The 21,844-nt window shown below is 42.3% G+C and overlaps 1 protein-coding gene across 1 annotated transcript; it reads left to right on the forward strand.

Annotated features, from left to right (window-relative positions):
• The first annotated feature begins 1,871 nt into the window (after window positions 1–1,871).
• Window positions 1,872–19,818, forward strand: map1lc3b (microtubule associated protein 1 light chain 3 beta). The gene is given in 4 exon segments (NM_204015.2): window positions 1,872–1,993; window positions 13,356–13,411; window positions 15,373–15,479; window positions 16,522–19,818. Coding segments are annotated over 4 exon segments (375 nt in total). The 5' UTR covers window positions 1,872–1,953; the 3' UTR covers window positions 16,694–19,818.
• The last annotated feature ends 2,026 nt before the right edge of the window (window positions 19,819–21,844 follow it).

Consider the following 21,844-nt stretch of genomic DNA (forward strand, 5'->3'; position numbering starts at 1 on the left):
AATGTGTTGCAGGAATTTAGTCCTCCTTTAACTATCCTTAAACTGTGTCGCTTTAGGGCTAGTGTCAAACATGCATTTTCTTCACTAGGGTAAATATGCCAGTGGAGAAAGTGCTGATTAGTTGTCTTCCCTGCATCTTTAGTATGCATTGATAGGCATTGATATCGTCATGTTAGTGTGAAAATATGTACTGTATTTTTGCATCGCAATTCACCTTTGTTTAAAGGTGGCCATATGTTACAATTACTTTCCCTCGACCATTGGTTGCAGGAAAGATTGTTCCTCCACTCTACTAATGTTAAGAGATGAATCATCAGCAGATGAACATTACTCAAAAATGCAGAAGTTAGGACTGTAGAAATAACAACTGCCTGGGTGATTGAGCCTTTCCCAAAAGTAAGGCTGCATGAATGTTTGCCCTTTTTCCCCAGCCACAGTGAAGTGATGATCGGTGATGTGGGGGGTAGGAGGCATTATGATGCGTGATTGAAATGATGCAAGGGCTAAGCTACCGAAGGAGCAGGGGGTGCACCCAGACCAGTGCCCCCTAATGGCCAATGGGAAACCACATTGCATCTTTCTTAACAGAGAAAATGTGCAGAGAGGAGTGGGGGGGCCTGGTTACATGTCTTGCACCAGGGCCTAGGACAGGGATCCCCCAACCTTTTATATCCGCGAGCCACATTTAAATGGAAAAAGTGTTGGAGAGTAACACAAGCATGAAAAGGTTCTGGGGGGTGCCAATAAGAGCTATAATTGGCTACTTAATAGCCCCTATGTGGACTGGCAGCCTACAGAAGGCTCTGTTTGGAATTATACCTGGTTTTTATGCAACCAAGACTTGCCTCCTAACCAGAAATGAAAAAATGAGCACCTACTTTGAGGCCACTGGGAGCAACATCCAAGGGGTTGGGGAGCAACATGTTGCTCACGAACCACTGATTGGGGATCACTGGCCTAGGAAATCCTAGTAATGTTTCTGAAGTGCCAAGTATATCACATCCATCATGCACCACCAGACAGCTTCATAAAACCGAATTAGGGGTAGGCAAAAAGGTTAGTGCCCTGCTGCGCCCCTTTGTTGCACCCTAGGCACATGCCTCTTCTGTCTACTAATGATGTGCGCGCCCAGAAAAACTCAACCCACACCTGACCCTAACCCGCCTGCTCCCAACCTGAATCCTACCCAACCTGGCTTCTCCCCTCTATTTATAGACCCGTGCCCACCATGCTGATGAGGTCACAAAAGGGGAGGGAGAACAGGCAGAAGAACTCAACCTGAACCTGCCCGCGACCCACAAATGATGTGCCAAAGTCAGCCCAAACCCGCCCAACCCGTGGGTAAACCTGCACATCACTACTGTCTACGTCTAGTTCTCGCCATGTTTGGCAAGGGGTGCCCAAACTTCAAGTGAACATATTTTTTTATAGCCCCATGTGTAAATGCATAATGCAACAATGTATATGTAACTTTAAAAAAAGTACAGGAACAGCCGATAAAACCAATTAAGTAAGAACCTACAGTAGTACAGTACAGTACAAGTTTACAATTCATCACTGAAATTCTTCAACATCTTTGGGCAGCTTTAACAACAAATATATGAAGGGACAGGGTGTTGAATACTGTGAAAGTAAGCAACCCTTCATGATTATGCACTTACAGTGTGATAATTATAAAAAGATTATTAGGACATTATGTATATTGTTCATGTTATTAAGGATGATTACGGTTATGAGTATTATAATAATCATGTTAATATATGGACACTTCTCCTGTACTAGGGAACTGCCACACTCAAGATGGCGCTGGGAACCTCCCATATGACGCCACAGATGATGTCAGCGTTTCAGTGTTTTGTTTTTGATGGCAGAGAAAAGCTCTGCAGACAGCGCAGGTCTATACTGAGAGATAGAAGGAAGAAGGAACGGCACAGAAACAAAAACAGAGACAAGATGCCCTCTGAGAAGACATTTAAACAAAGAAGAAGCTTAGGTAGGGTCTTTTCAATATTGTAGCTGTATTTTAGCGGATGTTAATAAGTTGGGCCTCCGAAAGCTACCCTTCTATTAAAGGACAGGCTGCCCCCTCAACAGAAGAGGGACTTAGACTTTACGGGTGTGAAGTGTCTTATTTTCACATTGGTGGTGCTTATAGGGTTAATATTTTGTCTAGTAACTGGTTAAATTTGTCAAACGTGCAAAAAACTCTTCTAATACAAATGTGTTCCCAGTGACACAGTGGGTATAGTCCGATCAGATGCAGCTTATAGCTGGCTAAATACGCTGTCCGTTATACCATATTTACATACGCCACAGCCTTAGATTTGCTTTATGATTTTCGTTGTGTACAGTGTAACCCAAGCCCAGGGAGACGCAATAAGCTGAGTCCCCAGGCCTGCATGCTAATGGTACTCACCGAGAGGCAGCATGATATCATCTTTACTAGAGAGCAAGCACTGCAGTCAGCACTGGGGGATGGGCACTGCAATCACTCAATCCATCAGGGAATCAGGATCAGTTGAACTGTACCACACATCATCTAATATCCTTTTCCACATTGCAGTCCTGTCTGCTTATAGCTACAGCATTCATTAAACAGGCAACTGCATACAGTATTGCTGAGCATGGCTGTGCACTGGCACAACACTCTGTACAATGCAAACCCAAGCACAATGTTCAGGAGTTAATGACAGATATTATGTACTGAGAAGTGCAGTTGCTACTCCTATTATTTTGTCTAAGGGTCAACAGATAAATCATTTTCTGCTTTTCTGCTTCTTGGATTATGACAGAACATTTGTTTTCTAAAAAAAAAAAAACTTTTATGCAAGTGTATTTAACTTCACTTTGTAAGATGTCCACTGTTCTCTTTGTCTAACCTATTGGCACCCCTAGTTCGGCTTGATGCAGTAGCAGGCAGGCAGGTTGAGCCTGAAGACCATTTAGGGTGAAATTTATGGAGAATGACTATTTGCTCTTTTAGATACACCCAGAAGCCCAGGTTGAAAGTCAGTTGTGGTGAGAATTGGGATAAATGCCCATTTATTGTCTTATATATTCTTGGATCTATGGCAGAAGGATGGATGCACCACTGATTTTCTTTATCTGTAACTTTTTTATGAGCTAAGGTGGGTGAGTGTGACCAAATGTTGGGCCTCCAATGGGTGTTGAATTGAAGAAGTCTGACAACAGTGCTCTAACCACTGCTTGAAACCTGGGGGTTATGACCATCATCAAAAGCCTGTACGGGGCACAGGGGGGTTTAATATAAGAGTAATAGGTTAATGTGTAAATTATTGCTCATTGGTAAATATTGTCAAGACACCTATGTTGCTGTGGCCCGGTGCAGCTAATTTTCCAATTGGCTGTCCTCTAACCGATGAAATATGGCTTAACCAACCTAGGAGTGGCCTGATGGCTGGACAAAGGATAGGCATCTTACTGAGCATCAGGAGTGCAGAAGGGTGATTATACCTTTGTTAGGATATATGAAATTTAGGAGATCCTGGATCCCATTCAGAGCTGTTTCTATGTCTTTTTATTTGCCTGTGACAAGTTAAAGCTGTTACATTTGGGTAGAATCCATTCAACTAGACACTGCCAAATACCACCCCCTCCAGCACAGTGGTAGGGGAATGTCACAGATATAACCCAAACACGTCTGAGAGAGCATATTTTTTTTTTTTTTTTTGCTATAGTTTTATTGGGTTGTTGCCAGGGCTTTTGTGTTGGTTTAGGAATTTTGTTTCTAATTAATTTACCTTTAGGAATATCAAATGAAGCAGTACTAGTTAGCACACATATTTAGATTCAAGCTCACTTTACCTGCCCAGGTACCCAACTAAGAAATTTATTTCATTTGTGTTTTTCTGCTGTTCTCTTGGGTAGTAAAAGGCTTAAATCTTCTCTGAGCTGTAGCCCTTTGATCTGAGTGAAGTCATCATGCAGTGGTTAATGCAGGGGTTTTCCTTTTATTCACTATATGACCTGTATTACTGCATCTCATTGCCGGATGCAGGAGCTGGAGGCAGTTTAGATATGAAGATTTTTGGGCTTGTCTGCTATGTATCCTTCTGCGTGAAGAAAGAAATATTTTGCATGCAGCAAATTTAAAGGGCCAGTGCCACCAAAGAATTGAAAGGGTTTCATACACATTTAAGTATAATGGAACATTAACCTGCCCTTGTAAAATTTATAAAATGTAACTATTTTTTGGAGGCAGCCATGTTGGGTCTAGTCGGGCTGTAGTTCTACTTTGCATAGCACATAACAAGACACAGAAGAAGCACATTCTGGAAACAATCCTCTATACCAGGGGTGCCCAAGAGGTAGATCCCAGTCTGCAAGTAGATCACTTTAAAGTTTTTGGTAGACCACAAGGCGGGATGCCATCCCACCACTTCATTTTTTCCCCCAACATAACAGAGCTTCTGACTGCAGCCATACTGCTGTATTGACACTTGTATAATGTTATGTGAGCATTAAATGTGAATTTGACTCTGCATTTATATATATTGTAATGTGTATTTAGGTATTAAACATCAACTATTTTTATTAAAGTATCTCTTGATGGAGGCCAGATAGCAAGAGTAGATCACAGGGTGACGAACTCTGGGTACCCCTGCTCTATACTGACTTTTTTGCATGTTTTATAAGCAATACACAGACTAAATAAAACACTAAACTTTGGATTTTGTAAGTACAAGTATAGGACCCATTATCCAGAATGCTTGGGACCAAGGGTATTCCGGATAAGGGGTCTTTCCATAATTTGGATCTTCATACCTTAAGTCTATTAAAAGAATCAATAAAACATGAATTAAACCAAATAGGATTATTTTGCATCCTGTAAGGATTAATTATATCTTAGTTGGGAGCAAATACAAAGCACTGTTTTATTTTTACAGAGAAAAAGGAAATCAAAATCTGAATTATTTGATTAAAATGGAGTCTATGGGAGACAGGCTTTCCGTAATTCGGAGCTTTCTGGATATCTGCTTTCCGCATAAGGGATCCCTTACCTGTACATGTATGCTGCCCACAACCTTGACACCCATAAACCCCCTACTTCTACTCAAAGTGGCAGTGGACAAGCTTTTTCCTACTCAAGAGAGTGCTTTTCCTACAGTATAGTAAAAACTTAAGTTTAAAATGGGAAGATTGGCTTTAAACCCTTTATGTGCCACAAGTAGTAGATTCAAGGTTTCTGACTGGGCAACTCTCTTGCGACATACTATGGCTAATTTATGAAGGCAAATGCAATTTCTGATTTACTTTGCTATGTTTATTACCCATAATGCAGTGTATTTCCCACAATTCCAGCCTAATCGTGGCCACGTGTGGATTTGCGCTCATGAATTGGATGCAATTCCATTGTTTTTCCATTGCTTGGCATTAAAACAACCTCTGCATGTAATTCCTTGGGTGCAAGTCTGATGTGCATAGTTACACAGACCGCTCAAGAGGAAGACAAAATAAACATTTACCCTAGGCAGGTAGCACTTACTGGTCACCTGATTGGTGACTGTGTGTTAATAGACCTGGGCAAAATGTATGCCCTTTATTATGTTATCCATTTGTACTGCTTGATGAAGGCAGTAAGGTGAAATTGATATTTCCATCTAAGACATGCTGTGAAAATTGTGGTGTCTAGACAAATGGCAATGCTGAAGTCTTCTGATTTAGAGAATCTCCAGAGTATCATAGTAATCAGTAATGTATAATTCAGTTGGTGTGATGCAGGAGTGAATGCATGCTCTGGTTTCAATGCACTTAGTTTGTGTAATGTGGCATTGTGGCTCAAGGACTATAATTGCTGCTATCATTGAAAATGGCTGCATCCAGGACATGGACTGAGATTATTCTGTTTCCCTCTTGGTGTTGTTGTGAAGGCAATTTTTCCACTAACTTCATCTCATCCATGTTCTATTGGTTTTACAGTTAATGATTTTGCTAGAAGGTGTGTATCTCGGAGAATTGTATTGTTTACAATTGGTTTAAAAAGTGTTAATATAGGGACATGTTCCGTCAACACAAGGAGTGTTTTGTTTTGGATGGAGTGAATAGTGTTTGATAAAGGAAACTCACAAATTCCTCATTGTCCCTGTACTGGCTGTGATAAGCCGGTGTCTGCACCACCTGATCCTTCACCACTTTAATGGCTCCTCCATTGGGCCTACAACCCCCATTCAGTCTGGGAATCCTGCTGGTTCTTGTTTCAGTGTGTGGAGGTCTCCAAGAGTGCAGATGCTTTCTTATCATTTATTTATAAAGGGATACATGTAAATGGCCTTAGAATGACACTTACAGAGGCAATTCACATTTGCATAAACTTTTAGTATGATGCAAACAGTGATATTCTGAGATCAATTGCAATTGATCTTAGGGCTGTGAAACACGGGCGACTTTGGCAAATCACAGCGCCGCGTATCCCACCGGCGATTTACATTCTAGCCGGTGGGATGGCATTGCGGGGAGATTAGTCGCCCGCGACAAGGAAGATTTGTCGCACGGCGACTAATCTCCCCGTGTGTCACAGCCCTTAATTTTTCTAAATAATGAACATTTGAACATATTAAGGAGAAAATGTAATAACTGGACATATTAGAAGTTGGCTGTTGTGGCTTTTACAGTTGTGTTCTACTACAAGCATTATACTTATTACAGAATCTTTTATATTACTTCTGTCCAGAGTATTCATTGTAAAGGGCCAGTTAGGAACTATACTAGGTGCCTGGGAGAATAATTATTGTACAATCACGGTTTCATACAAAAAAGTGCAATTTAGCTGGGTAGGGTTTTTACGATCCTCCAGCCCTGCATTATTACTGTACAGGGTGTACTATAAACTCTGCTTTCATTTGACAAGCACATATTTTTACAAATTTCAAACCCGAACCCACCCAAACATGCCCCTCCTCAAGCCTAGCCCAACCTCACTTAAATTTGAGAAGGGAATTTTTAGTCTGAACCCAGCCTGAGTCCATCCCACACCATAGCTGATGTCAGAGATGACATCACAAACGTGGACTCAAGAGTTTCACCATCACCCACCAATGAGAAAGGAGCCCAGCTGCAGTGCACAAATAAAGTCATGTGTGTTGTGGCTGGGAAGTTTAACCCACCCCTGACCTGGACTCAATCTGCGGGATGTGCAGGACAATTTTTCAGGTTGAACCTGCCCCAACCTGCGGGCGGGTTCCTAAAAGGATTGGTTTGCCACCAGTGTGTATTTATGCAGCTTAGTTACCATCATATACAAGGTATTCATTTAAAATCAGGCAGAAAATAGCTTAAAGGGGGTGTTTGCCTTTAAATTAACTTTTAGTATGATGTAGATAATTTGCAATTTGGTCTTCATTTCTTATTATTTGTAGTTTTTTAATTATTTTAGTTTTTGGTCAACGGCTCTCCAGTTTGGAATTTTAACAGCCATCTGGTTGATGGGATACAGTTTACCCTAGCAACCAAGCAATGGTGTGAATGAGAGACAGGAAGGTGATTAAGAGAGGCCTGCATAGAAAAATAAGTAATAAAAAGTAACTAGAAAGGGAAGTTTGAGAACAAACTTCATGTTGGGTTGAAAAACGTAAAGTCACTGAATTAAATTTTTGCTGGAGGGGTGGGTTGGACCGTACCATTTTGTTGGGGGGGGCTGGACCGTACCATTTTGTTTGAGGGTGGGTTGGACCGTACCACTTTAGGGGTACGGGGGGAGGTGATAATGATACAGTTTCATGACCCCCTGTAACTAAAGATCGGACCGTACCATTCACTTTACTTTCCCCTCCAGACTCACCCTGGCATCAAACCAATAAAATTCTATAGGTGAAATATGATTGGCTGTTGGTGGCTCTGCTCACTTTTCAAAACTAAAACTGCAGTCCCCTATTGACCAACTGTGAAAATTTTGGGGAACCTGGGGTTAATACTGTGAGAATGGCAGCAGGTTGAATTTCCCCATTGAAAGTCAATAGGTAAAATCTGATTGGCTGTTGGTGGCTCCACCCACTTTTTCTAACCTTGAACCGCAGTTACCTGGTGCCTAACCCTGCAAAGTTTGGGGGCCTGGTGTTATTACTGTGAGAATGGCAGCAGGTTGGATTTCCTCCAACTCAATAGGTAAAATCTGATTGGCTGTTCACAGCTCCGCCCACTTTTGGGCATCCAGCAATCATCATATTTTCATTCAGGCTGAGCCCATGACTATGTGATTCAAGTTTGGTGAGTGAAGCCTCAAAGCCGTAAGATTGGCAGCAGTTTCAATTTCCCCATAAAAGTCAAGGGGTGAAATTTGATTGGCTGTTGTTGGCCCCTCCCACTTTGGGGTCATCCAACAAATGTCGCTGTTTCATTTGGGGTGACCCCATGATTATGTTATTCAAGTTTGGGGGGTGTAGCTTCAAAGCTGTAAGTGTCAAAGTCAATGGGAAAATTGGGGGGTTTGGAGTGGCGCCACAAAACGGGGGGCCGGATCGCTTGCACAAGCAACCTGGTCCGCTATAGGGCAGAAAAGTGTGGGGAGTTTGGGTGTTGTACCTCTAAAACTGTAGGAGAAAATGCGTTTAGAAAATGGGGGATGATAAGAAGAAGAAGCGGAAGAATAAGCTGAAGAAGAAGCGGAAGAATAAGCTGAAGAACAGTCTGTGGGGTTACATAATAATACAGTTTCATGAAAGCCCCTGTAACTAAAGATCGGACGTACCATTTTGGCGGACGGGGGGGTATGGACCGTACCATTTTATTGGATGGGGGGGGGGGGCTCGGGCCGTACCATTTTGTTGGAAGGGGGGTTGGACTATACCATTTTGTTGGAGGGTGGGGGGGGGGGGGGGGTCGGACCATACCATTTTGTGGAGGGAGGGGGCGGACCGTACCATTTTTGTTGGAGAAGGGGGTCGGACCAAACCATTTTTGTTGGAGGGGGGGGGTCGGACCGTACCATTTTTGATGGGGGGGGGGTCGGACCGTACCATTTTTGATGGGGGGGGGGGGGGGGGTCGGACCGTACCATTTTTGATGGGGGGGGGGGTCGGACCGTACCATTTTTGATGGGGGGGGGGGGGTCGGACCGTACCATTTTTGATGGGGGGGTCGGACCGTACCATTTTTGATGGGGGGGGGGGTCGGACCGTACCATTTTTGATGGGGGGGGGGGGGTCGGACCGTACCATTTTTGTGGGGGGGGGGGTTCGGACCGTACCATTTTTTGGGGGGGGTCGGACCGTACCATTTTTGATGGGAGGGGGGGGGTCGGACCGTACCATTTTTGATGGGGGGGGGGGGGGGTCGGCTCGTACCATTTTTGATGGGGGGGTCGGACCGTACCATTTTTGATGGGGGGGGGGGTCGGACCGTACCATTTTTGATGGGGGGGGGGGGTCGGACCGTACCATTTTTGATGGGGGGGGGGGGGTCGGACCGTACCATTTTTGATGGGGGGGGTCGGACCGTACCATTTTTGTTGGGGGGGGGTCGGACCGTACCATTTTTGTTGGGGGGGGGGTCGGACCGTACCATTTTTGTTCGGGGGGGGGGGGGGGGGGTCGGACCGTACCATTTTTGTTGGGGGGGGGGGGGTCGGACCGTACCATTTTCGTTGGAGGGGGGTCGGACCGTACCATTTTTTTTGGGGGGGGGGGGGTCGGACCGTACCATTTTTGTTGGGGGGGGGGGGTCGGACCGTACCATTTTGTTGGGGGGGGGGGGGGTCGGACCGTACCATTTTTGTTGGGGGGGGGGGGGGGTCGGACCGTACCATTTTTGTTGGGGGGGGGGGTCGGACCGTACCATTTTTGTGGGGGGGGGGGGGGGGGTCGGACCGTACCATTTTTGTTGGGGGGGGGGGGTCGGACCGTACCAATTTTTTTTTTGGGGGGGGGGGTCGGACCGTACCATTTTTGTTGGAGGGGGGTCGGACCGTACCATTTTTGTTGGAGGGGGGTCGGACCGTACCATTTTGTTGGAGGGGGGTCGGTCCGTACCATATTGTTGGAGGGGGGATTGGACTGTACCATTTTGTTGGAGAGGGGGTCAAACCATACCAATTTATTGGAGGGGGGAATGCGGACCGTACCATTTTTTGGAGGGAGGGATCGGACCATACCATGATGTTGTGTGGGTTGGGCCGTACCATTTTGTTATGTGGGTTGGGCCGTACCATTTTGTTATGTGGGTTGGGCCATACCATTTTATTGGAGGGGGGGGGTCGGACCATACCATTTTTTTGGAAGGGGGGGTCGGACCGTACCATTTTGTTGGAGGGGGGGGGGGGTCGGACCATACCATTTTTTTGGAAGGGGGGGTCGGACCGTACCATTTTGTTGGAGGGGGGGGTCGGACCGTACCATTTTGTTGGAGGAGGGGGTCAGACCGTACCATTTTGTTGGAGGAGGGGGTCGGGCCGTACCATTTTGTTGGAGAAGGGTGTTGGACCATACCATTTATTTGGAGGGGCGTTCGGACCGTACCATTTTGTTTGGGGGGGGGGCGGTAGGGGGGGCGGACTGTACCAAGGGGGATGGGGGTGTGATAATGATACAGTTTCATGACCTCCTGTTATTGTCAAAGTCAATGAGAAAATTGGGGTGTTCAGAGAGGCGCCACAAAAAGACGGGGGGCTGGATCGCTTACAAAAGCACAAGCAACCTGCTCAGCTATAGGGGGAAGAAGTGTGGAGAGTTTGGGTGTTGTACCCCTAAAACTGTAGGAGGAGTAGCGTTTAGAAAATGGGGACTGCTAAGAATAAGAAGAAGCGGAAGAAGCAGAAGAATAAGCTGAAGTCGAAGAACAGTATGTTGGGGTTTTCAACCCAACACAACAATAATAATATAATTGTGGCTTCACTGAGAAATAGTTTTTTTGGCTGTTGGGGCCATTTGACAGCTGGAAAGAGTCAGAAGAAGGCAAATCATTTATAAATATAAATAAATATATATAAGGTTAAGACCAATTTAATACTTGCTAAGAATTCACTATTCTATAACATTCTAAAAGTTCACAAATTACTTCTTTAATAGCACACTTTGGCAGATGACATTCCCATATTTTGGAATGTTCTTGATATTGAATCCAATACCTATAAGCATCAAAATGCATACTAATCATGTCTGATACATAAGGGACTCTATATGTTCCTATGTATAAATAATAGCAGCAACAGGCAAAGCAGGAGGAGTATCAAAGGGACTACTAGCATAAACCAGAATCCAGAATTGTGATTGCACAACCTGCCAAAACAATGAGTGCCATCTCATGATCAATCTACTTTGGCAACAGTATGCTGAAACAAATGTGATTGTCACATGACTTTTTATATGCAACATTTCTTGTATATTATATTGTGTGTTTTATATAATGAAGTTACGTAAAATAACATTACTCTCCCAGCCCTATAAAAGAATAAATAAAGAGAATAAACCACTTAGGGTAAAGTCCCACGGGGAGACTAGTCGCCTAGTTTCCTCCTGCAGGCAACATTGCTCAACTTCGGAAAACTGAATCGATGCGTAGACCTTTCCACCAGTGATTCCCTTTGTTGCTGGTGAAAAGGCATTTCAGAGAGATTAGTCATCTGTGGTAGCAGAGATTTATCGCGGGCAGGGTCAAACTGGGGGTTGCAGGGTCGGCCACCCAACCCCCTCCCCCTGAGCTCACATTTTTAGGGACTTAGAGGCGTCGGGAGAGGGGGACCTGCAGGACCCGGAGCACCCAGCAGGGATTGGTTCTGGGCTGGGGCCCACCAGGTTATTTCCCGGAGTCTGCCTGCCTAGTCCGACCATGATCACAGGTGACTTATCTCTGTGGGACGTTACTTTTAGACACACACAGCAGTACTTTTAGACGCACACAAAGCATAAAGATTTAAGTAAAGTGCTTCCTTGTCAGATGGAGGAAGAGAATAATTTACATGAACTCATTTATTATAGCAGCAGGTGACACATTCTCAGGTTCTTATGTATCCTCAGAATTTTTAATTTTCAGAAGTGTATTGTGTAAATAGTAGCACGTGTTTCAGCCATGTGCGCAGCAAGAGATACAACAAGGAAACAAGTGACAATATTCCCTAGTGTAAGGGACTGGTGGCCTTCATCCCTCCATCTGTACAGACTACTCCCATTATTGCCCTGGCAGCTATTTCCGTGTGTTGCTTCATACTGCCTACAAATTGCATTTATGGTGGGTTTTGTATAAACATGTAAATGGATTAAAGGAGATGTTCATCTATTTGGGAATTTGTTTCTGGGTTCAGTGCTAAACCGATAATGTAGCCAAGAAAAATCAGGGCTGCATAAGCCTCTCTTCTTTACTTACCTTAAGTCTACTAAATAATTATTTAAGGATTAAATTAACCCAAGAGGATCATTTTGCCACCAATAAGGATTAATTATATCTTAAAGGAACAGTAACACCAAAAAATCAAAGTGTATAAAAGGAACTACAGTATAATGTACTGCTGCCCTGCACTGGTACAACTGGTGTATTTGCTTTAGAAACATTACTATAGTTTAGTAAATGAAACTGCTGTGTAGCCCCGGGGGCAGCCATTTAAAAGAGAAAAGGCACAGGTTACATAGCAGATAACAGATAAGTTCTATACAATACAATGGTGTTTTATCTGTTATCTGCTATGTAACCTGTGCCTTTTCTCCTTTTTCCAGCTTGAATGGCTGCCCCCATGGCTACACAGCAGTTTTTTATATAAACTATAGAAGTGTTTCTGAAGCAAATGTTCAAATTTTACCAGTGCAGGGCAACAGTGCATTGTATTATTATTACTTAAAAACATTTTTATTTTTTGGTGTTACTGTTCCTTTAAGGTGGCCATACACGGGAAGATTTAAGCTGCCGATTTGACATCTTATCTAAGGATCGCATTAGTACGATATTGGAGGGAAAGATGCGCTCATTTAGCGGCCTTGCCAAACAAGCAAATCTTACCGTGAATCCTATATCTGTCGCAATATAGAATGTGTTTGCAGGCCAATTTATATTAAATGATAATGTTCCATTTGGTCAGTCCAACCATAAATCAGCACTAGTAGAATGTATAAACGTAACTTGAACTCGACTGGGTTATTTAAACTACTATTGTGAATATATGCTAGCATTGCATATACTGACAAATAAGTCGGTTTGAGAAATGGCATTGACATATATTGTCTATATACATTTTTTTTTTCCTTGTGCATGCACTTTGCCCCATGAGGGGGCTTGTAGACCAAATCAGAGCAATACCTTTTGTTAACTTGTGTGCTTCCGATCTTTGTGGTAATTGCTGCTGCAGTAAATAAATGAGAATAAAATGTTTATTTGTTCATTAAATCTAAAGGCAAAACGTTTTTTTTTTCCGTCAGAGCAAAGAGTGGAAGACGTGAGACTCATCAGGGAACAACATCCAACAAAAATTCCAGTGAGTAATCTGCCGTCACAAGTCAGTGCAACTGCATGCCAATTGTCACCTTTACTCTGCCAAGCAAAAAGATTGTGTGGTGTAGGATGACAGGGAGTAAATAACTGTTGTAAACATGTCACTGCTGCAGCAACACCTAGTATTTGTCTGGAATTTTAAGTGACTTTATGTAACTGCAATAGTAAATACATAATGTGGCCTAATTTGGAAATTCTATATTCACTGAATCATCTGCTTATAGCATGTTATATCATTATGGTATGCTATACAGAGAATGGTCCCTGCTAGAAGGAGATAAACGTAAGGCAAGTAATTAAAATAACAGTAAGAATAATGGATTACAAGGCTGTTTGGACATGTTAGGCTCAGCATTTGTAAGTAACCCAAAAATCATTGTAGCACCCGAAACTGCACCGTCCCATAGACTTTGTAGTCAGGTGGCTGATTTGGGTGCTATAACTACATGTTTTTTGGCTTCTTAAATTCTGCTTAAATAGCTCAAGCAGCCATTTAGCATAGATAAAGTGCCTAAAAGTTGCCATGCATGCATAGATGTGGTTTGGTTACAGCTATTTTGCCCCACCCTCTGGGCATGTATGGCATATAACAATTTCAACAAACTTGTAGTCTCACATAATCATGTTTGGACTGGTGAAACCAAAAAGTTCAGTTACTGATGGTCATTCTCTTCAAGTGGATGGATGCTGTGGTACAAAAAGCTGCTTATATGCTATCAATCAGATCACTGTTGTTGGCAATCTGTGGATGGCCAAATCAACCAATATGGCTCCCTCATGTAAATATGCCAGTTAGTCTGATTTCTGTCAGCCCTACTAGAATCGGATCAAAATAGCAGAATAGTGTATCTCTAGGGCTGTAGTGCAGCATGCTGCAACTTTAGCCTGACTGTCTAAATTGGATAGGATTCTAAACAGGCTGGTCAGATGCTCAACTGGCTGCAGTACATGGCGCTGAATTTTCTCTTGTGTAAAACCCCCAAGAATATTTATTGCATTGTACCACGTTTCCATAGACTGAATTCTTAAAGCAACTTTCTGAGAATGCCACTTCAAGGCACCTTATTGTACATGGGTACTAAATATATGTTGCATTTAAAATCTGAAAACAGAGTGACTTCGTAGTTAGACTATGTTGCGCTTACCCTTCACTCAGGAGCTTTAGTGAGACAAGCTTCTAGGGCTCTTATACACAGGTGTTTACATTCCTGAGCAGTGGATTTTTTATGCATTTCTTGAAAAAAAAATATCAGGAGGAAACCCTGCAACTTTGGAAAACAAAACAACGTGTGCCTTACTCATCAGTGATTCACTTCATTGCCTGTGGAAAGGCATTTTGGTAGCCAAGATTTAACTGCAGTCGACTAATATCCCCGTGTGCTCCTGCCCTTATACTAAGGAACAGCTAAAATTGGCTGTAAAATCTCTGATACACCATTAAGCCAGTGGCTATTATTGAGATGATGAGAGTTACAAGTTCAGTTGTAGCTGGAGATCTACAGTCTAATTTCTCACTGACACAGAAATCCCCTATACTGCATTGAATGACTACCATTAAAGAAGAAGAAAAGGTACAATAATTTGTTAGGCACCCCAGAGATTGTAATTGGTTACCTTAGCCCAGGGTATCTGCAAGTGGGTGTTCCTCTTCTGTCTCTTGGGGCCAGTGCATGCGCAGTAGGGTAAAAATGGTGACTTAATTGTTAAAGACACTCGCTCGCAGCTACCCTGGGCTGGTGCGGTTTTCTCATAACAGGAGCATCAGCCCTGGGTATAAGGTAAACAATAACAATCACTGGGGATGCCTAACATTTTAGCACCCCCCAGTGATTGTACCTTACCTTCTCCTTTAATGCACTGCATTTTATTTGTCCCATCTAATTCCTTCTGTACCTCACAACTAAAGCAAGCTTACAGTTTTTCTTCCAATTTGCTACTGTGCAGGTCATCATTGAGAGATACAAGGGAGAGAAGCAATTACCAGTCCTGGATAAAACCAAATTCCTGGTCCCTGATCACGTCAACATGAGTGAGCTTATTAAAATCATCAGGTAAGGAAGTAGAACAAAGAAGAATGAATATCATGCTTTTTACTGGCGCTGGATGCCATAATTTCATACAGAAACCAGCAAATTGTGTCTCCTTCTTATATTTTCAATACTTGAAGTAGCACGGCTGAGCCAAGTTAAATGGGTGCCCTAGGCAACCTGTGACCATCCCCTCTTCCTGCTTGTTAAGTACCACTACACTGGGAGCGGGGGGAGTCTTAGGGAGCAGTGTTAGGGGCAGTGTTGTAAACAAATGAGATTACTGCTCTTCAAGTAAAGTATGTATATATATTTTACTTTATAAAGCACTACTTATGTACTCAACACTGTACAGCAGAACAGTTGATTAATAAAACAAACAGGGCTCAGTACAATAATAAATACAAATACATTTAAAGTACAGTTACATGAGGAGTGCTAAGTGTAAAGAAACAAGAGGAAGGATATCCCTGCCCCCTAGAGCTTATAATCTAAGTAATACTATAATTGAAAGATCTTTAATTCACTTTCTGTTTGTACTAAAAGTTTAGCTACTTAGACTAAAGCTTTACATGACATTTTGGTCATGTTTCCATAAAGCAAAGGTGGTTGCAACATATTTTGGCCTATAAATTATAGGCCCCTGTAACTGCTTTGCTCGCTGTAGCTGTACTGTACATACCCCCACTCTTTGCAGAAACTGTGTCTGCATTGAGCTTCAAACACACTGGCAATATGGGTGGTGCTCATGGTCCTATGCATGTGCCACAGAGTCCTGCATGGCACAGAAAGAATGAGCTAAGATTTTGTCTGTACCAGGCCATTATACATAGAAGGCTCAGTCTGCAAAGGAGTTTGAATGTTCTACCTGGTTTGTGTCTGGTTTCATTCCACATGTTGGCTATCTGTGTTTGAGATAGGGGCCTAAATTGTAAGCACCTCTAGCGGCAGGAACTGACACGAATGATGAAAGCTATCTGTGTAACATGACAGTGGTATATAACGATGATATTAAATCCATATTGCCAGGTTTTAATGAACATTATTCTCTTTTTCTACATCGCAGGCGCCGCCTACAGCTCAACTCCAATCAGGCTTTCTTTCTGCTAGTAAATGGCCACAGCATGGTGAGCGTATCTACACCTATATCTGAGGTGTATGAACGGGAAAAGGATGAAGATGGCTTCCTTTACATGGTATACGCCTCACAGGAGACTTTTGGAGTGAAATACGCATAAAAGGAAATCAACTTTTTATTTGTTTTTCTTTTTAAACGTACGGTGGAATATAACACAGGCTGCTGAAGCAGATCTTTCCCAAATCCATATTATATACACGCCGCACATAACATTATTTCATTTTCATAAGGCAAACATTCAGTTCCTTGCTTTTTCTTTGAAGAATTAAACCTAGTAACACTGGTTCTGTCATGTGATACTGAAGCTTCATGTACACCAAGAAGTTGGTAGTAACTTACCTATATGCCTTTAATATCCATTACCATTGTTCCCATGTAGCAATTTAACGGGTACAGTGGTATTGTCTAGGAAATAGCCTCTGCTATGGATGACTGCAATTCAGCTATAAGGAATATGTTTTTACACTGATGTTTCTCACACCTTCATATCATACTGGGAGGATTTTGTTTTATGTCGCTTTGTTATATGCAGCAGAAACTAAATGACAGCTTATAATGGGAGAGACCATTATATGAAAGGGGTGAAATGAAAGGCCCCTGGTTTGCCACAATGGCGCTGCCAACTTAATGTCCTTATACAAAGATCCACAATTAGATCCCAGTCCCACTATTTTAATAATAAGAGATGGAAAATAAAAACTAAAAAAGTTGTTGTTACAGTGAGAAATACATTAATATAGATTTCCATAGAATCTAGGCATATGCTGCTGCCTGTACCGTTGGTGACAACTTTAGAAGCGATTTCTTGGGATGGTCAGCATTTCTTTTTCAGCCATCGGAATGCGACAGTCTGACTGTGGCTTGGGAACGGGGTTCCAGGCAGGAGGGCCAATGCAACACTCCTTAACTGAGATGCACATCATTGTGCTCCTAAATGAAAAGCAACATATATTGTTATAATGTTTCTAATCAGAGAGATTTTTCTGTCCTTTTGTGTGTACCATTGTGATTTTGTAGAACTTGAACTGGCAGAGCAATGTGTACATTAGCCATGGAGTTCTTTTAATAACAAGGCATTCATGTGTGTGCAGGATTATTTTTGGAGTACAACTGAGGATGTATGCCATGGGGAGGAGCATAGCTACAAGGTTTGAAACAGGTCACAAAATAATTTAACATAAAAAATTGAATATATAAACACAGGAGGGCAATAGTTTTATTGGAATAATTTCATAACCCCATATGCAGGAGATAAAATTTATAGGTGGATAGAGGGCATGGAATTAGAATCTGTAGGACCGTAAACCAAAGTTTACATGGAGGCCCATGGGCTTTTAGATATGCTGACAGTCTGGCTGAAGATAAGATTAATATATGATGTACATTAAGGGGCCGATTTATTAAGTTGTGTAAAATGTTTGACACCAAAATAATGGTGTATTAATTTGTATGAAATAATAAAATTGCTATTTATCAAGCTGTGCTATCCTCTTAATGATTTTATGTTCATTGTAAAATCTGCAGGCAGGGTCGGACTGGGGGGTGCAGGGCCCACTGGGGCTTCTGCCTCATGGGCCCCCACTGCTACCTTCACACCCCTCCCCCACAGACCCACCCAACTCCCCTCTCACATACCTTCAGCGCGTCGAGAGAGGGAGACTGCCGGCTTGGGGGAGCGCCTGGCAGGGATCGGGTGTGGGCCGCCAAGGCCCACTGGGTTTTTTCCCCATGCCCCGGCAGCCCAGTCCGATCCTGTCTGCAGGCATAATCCGTTACAGTTTAAAAGTGGTGATATAAAGTTCATTGATTTGTTCCCAAAAATTATTTTATATCACCTTTAAAGAAGTAAAGCTCAACAAAGAGTTATGCTAGAAATGCTGCACCTTATGGCTTTTGTACCATACTGAGGCCCCCACAGATCTGTGCCTCTGATTATGTCCCCAGTTGCTCCCCATCTTCTATTCTGCTGATTCATGGCCCACACTTTGCTATTAGTTATCTAAGCTTAGAGAGTGACTCACATTATACTGTATATAAAATACACAAGAGCCATGAATATCTTGTAAATTATATCCTTATAAATGGAGCATGGTAATGTCGTCGATTATAATCAGTGCGTAGTGATTTCTGTCACATAACTCATTGAAATTTGTGTTTTATAATACGAGGATATTAGAAATCACTTTGGAGTTCCATGACCTGTATAAAAGCATTCAGCCTTCAGCGTCATACTTGTATATATGGCCATGGACCTTTTCAGTGGCTTTTAATATCGCTGTATTTTACAACAAGGGGTACATTATTCACTATATATATATATATATATATATATATATAATGTAAAATTCATGATACCAGACTAATTACTGATAATTCAGATTCAAATTACATGGCAGCCCAGAAGCCAACGTATTGTGTTTTAGAACTGACCTTATTCTCTGCTAATATGTTAATATTTTTCGATGACCCCTAAGTTTAGCTACTCAACTGCCCAGAGCACATGTGCATGGACTAGCAAGATCCAAGATGGCAGGTTTCTGTGTACAATGAAGGTCTGAATCATTAGTTGTAGGACTGTGGAACCTCTGGACTTTAACTTTAGCATATAAAGTACATAATTTCAGGCCATATTCTTTTTTAGGCTTAAGTTCTCCTTTAAAATGAAAGGGATGAGATCAGGCAGAAGAAGAAATCCTTGAATAAAAAGCAGTGCAACTTCTTAGTTCGCTTTACATCAGAATGTTGACCCCAGCTCACTTTTATTACACAGCTTGATAAATACACAAGGTTGCACAGTATGTCATGGTGTTAAAAGTGCCGATTTTACACTGCTTGATAGATTGTCCCCAAAGAGCAAATGATTCTTGGGATGCTAAAAGTGACCCCTTTCATTGTATCTTATTAGGCAAATGTACTCTTCAATGGCAAAATAATCTTTTTGGAAGACGGTGAGTTTAATTTAGGAACAGTAATGTAGAAATACATTTTTACAAGCAATATATTACTGCATTTAACCAGCCAGCACCAGAGCATTTAATTTGCTTCTATGTTCATTTCTGCATGTGCCTTTATGCTTAGTTTTGTTTTGCTTTTTTAATCCTTGTTAACTATATGGCTGACCTGCTTAAACTCTTGTTAAATATCTAAAGTCTGTAATCCATTATGGGATTTATGTTCTTTTCTGTTATTCCTGTATAAATAAAGCTGTTTTATATATATAATATAGCCCAGATATGTACCAAAGAAGTCTGATATTTGTGTAATGCTCCTAGCACCCCAGGCAACTGGGTTTTGGGACTTGAAGTCTCTCCGGGTTTCAAAGAATATTTGCATCCCACCATGGAACTCAAGGAAAGGGAGCAGTTGGATGGCCACTTCCATGGGACCACTCCCTCGGCGCCACCTGAATCCAACTGAATTAACTAAGATATGCCATTTAGTAGGTTTGTTCTTTCATTTTATTGTCAGCCATAGCAATTTAAGAGCATAGCTGTATATTAAAAATGTATACAAAGTTTGTATATTCTCATGGAGAGATATTGGAGATATCTGTCTGCAGTGCTGGTAACTTCTGTATTGCTTTGTGCTCGTTCCTCGATGTCTCCCTGTCTCTGCCATTCAGTGCATTTGCCTCTCATGTCTGTATCACATCTGGTTCTTTCCCACCTCTTCTAATTGACGGAATTCACCCACCATTTCCCCTCCTCCTGTGTAACTACAGTATATCAGGGGATCCTTCTCTGGCCCATTTCACGGGGGTGGTAAATAAACACGCAGTCTGCAGGTACCCCCCCCCCCCCCCCAATTACAGCAAACCATTTTTATCTGTGCTTTGTGTGCAGCCATGTTGCTGTCTGTGAGCATGGCTACAATACAAGGGTTATATTTATGGTGGGCTATTTGTTTATTGTATGATTTATGCTGCCTGACAGTTATATTCCCTGTTACCCAGAACACCCAAGATTTGCTCTTGTTTAGGTGGAGCAGGTACTTATGGAGTGAGGATTATGGAGTGTAGATATTTTGCAGTATTGTCTGTTCTGTCTGTAAAGGAGTTGCTTTACAATTTACCTGCTGACATTCATCCATACACAGTACCATTCTCTAGCTTTCTGACAGGCAACCTGCTGTGGGCTATAGAGTTATCTTTACATTTTGACAGAACATTTGTTCAGATCTACTAAAATTTTTCTGCACCACAAGATGTGGGCCAGGTACACTGCTGAGCTACTCTGTTTAAACTTAAAAACTATGCGATAAGTGAGAGGTGAGAGGGGGGGTCTAGGCAGTGATAGGTAAGGGGGCTTTTAGTGCCTGGGGGTATAGTGCTCCTTTAAAGAATGGCCACAGGCTTTTGCTCTCCATTTCAGATGACACAAACCTGCAGCTTCCCACAAGAATAAAGCACTGACTGCATTAGTGTTGTATCTGTACAGGGGGCACGGAGGCATCCCCACATGCATTGGGGTCCTTTCCACCTGCCCAGGGCTAGATGAGCCTCCTGATGCTGCACTCTGCTCTTCATGCCAGGTTTTCAAATCCAAAAGCGCTTCTTACCACAGGGTGCAATTGCTTCTTAAATGAACACTTAAGGGGTACACTCTTGTACCCACTGTAATGTAAATAACAGTGGGTTATTTACCGCCCCCAAGCAGGGTGACATGATTTTGTTTACATCTTGGAGGTCACTTCTGATAAGACTTGTGGACAATAGATGGGTGTACCGGGGTCCTAGTGGTTTCTGCCTGTTCTAAACCAATAGTAGTAGCACATAAAGTGCCTTAGACTTTGAACAGTTCACCAAATGATTGATAGATCTATGCAAGCCAGAGTAGGGATTAAATCACTCTGTTATAGAAGAAGCATTAACTCCCAACAAGCATTCACTAAATGGAGGAGGCACTGAAGTCAGACAGTGCATTAATTGTTCCTTTACTGCATATTTTTCATTGTTTTAGAAAGGGATGACAGTATCCATTTAGTGATGGCGCCACAACACTTAGGCCATAATCTCCAACCCATAAGAATAGACCTTAAGAAGCAGAACAATATTCATTGCAAGTTGTCACCCAGTAGCAAGCCTGTGATCAGCGCCAAGAAATGACAATAATATAGCAAATTTGGCATCTTTATAAAGCATAAGTGTCAGTATGAGAAGAGAGCTGTTTTATCCATCTACTCTTCCAGCTGATGTATTGAATCAACAATGGCCCCTAAAAGATATAACATCTCCATGTGCCTCTGCCCCCAC

The sequence above is a fragment of the Xenopus tropicalis genome, chromosome 4, assembly GCF_000004195.4.
Source record: "Xenopus tropicalis strain Nigerian chromosome 4, UCB_Xtro_10.0, whole genome shotgun sequence".
Lineage (NCBI taxonomy): Eukaryota > Metazoa > Chordata > Amphibia > Anura > Pipidae > Xenopus > Xenopus tropicalis.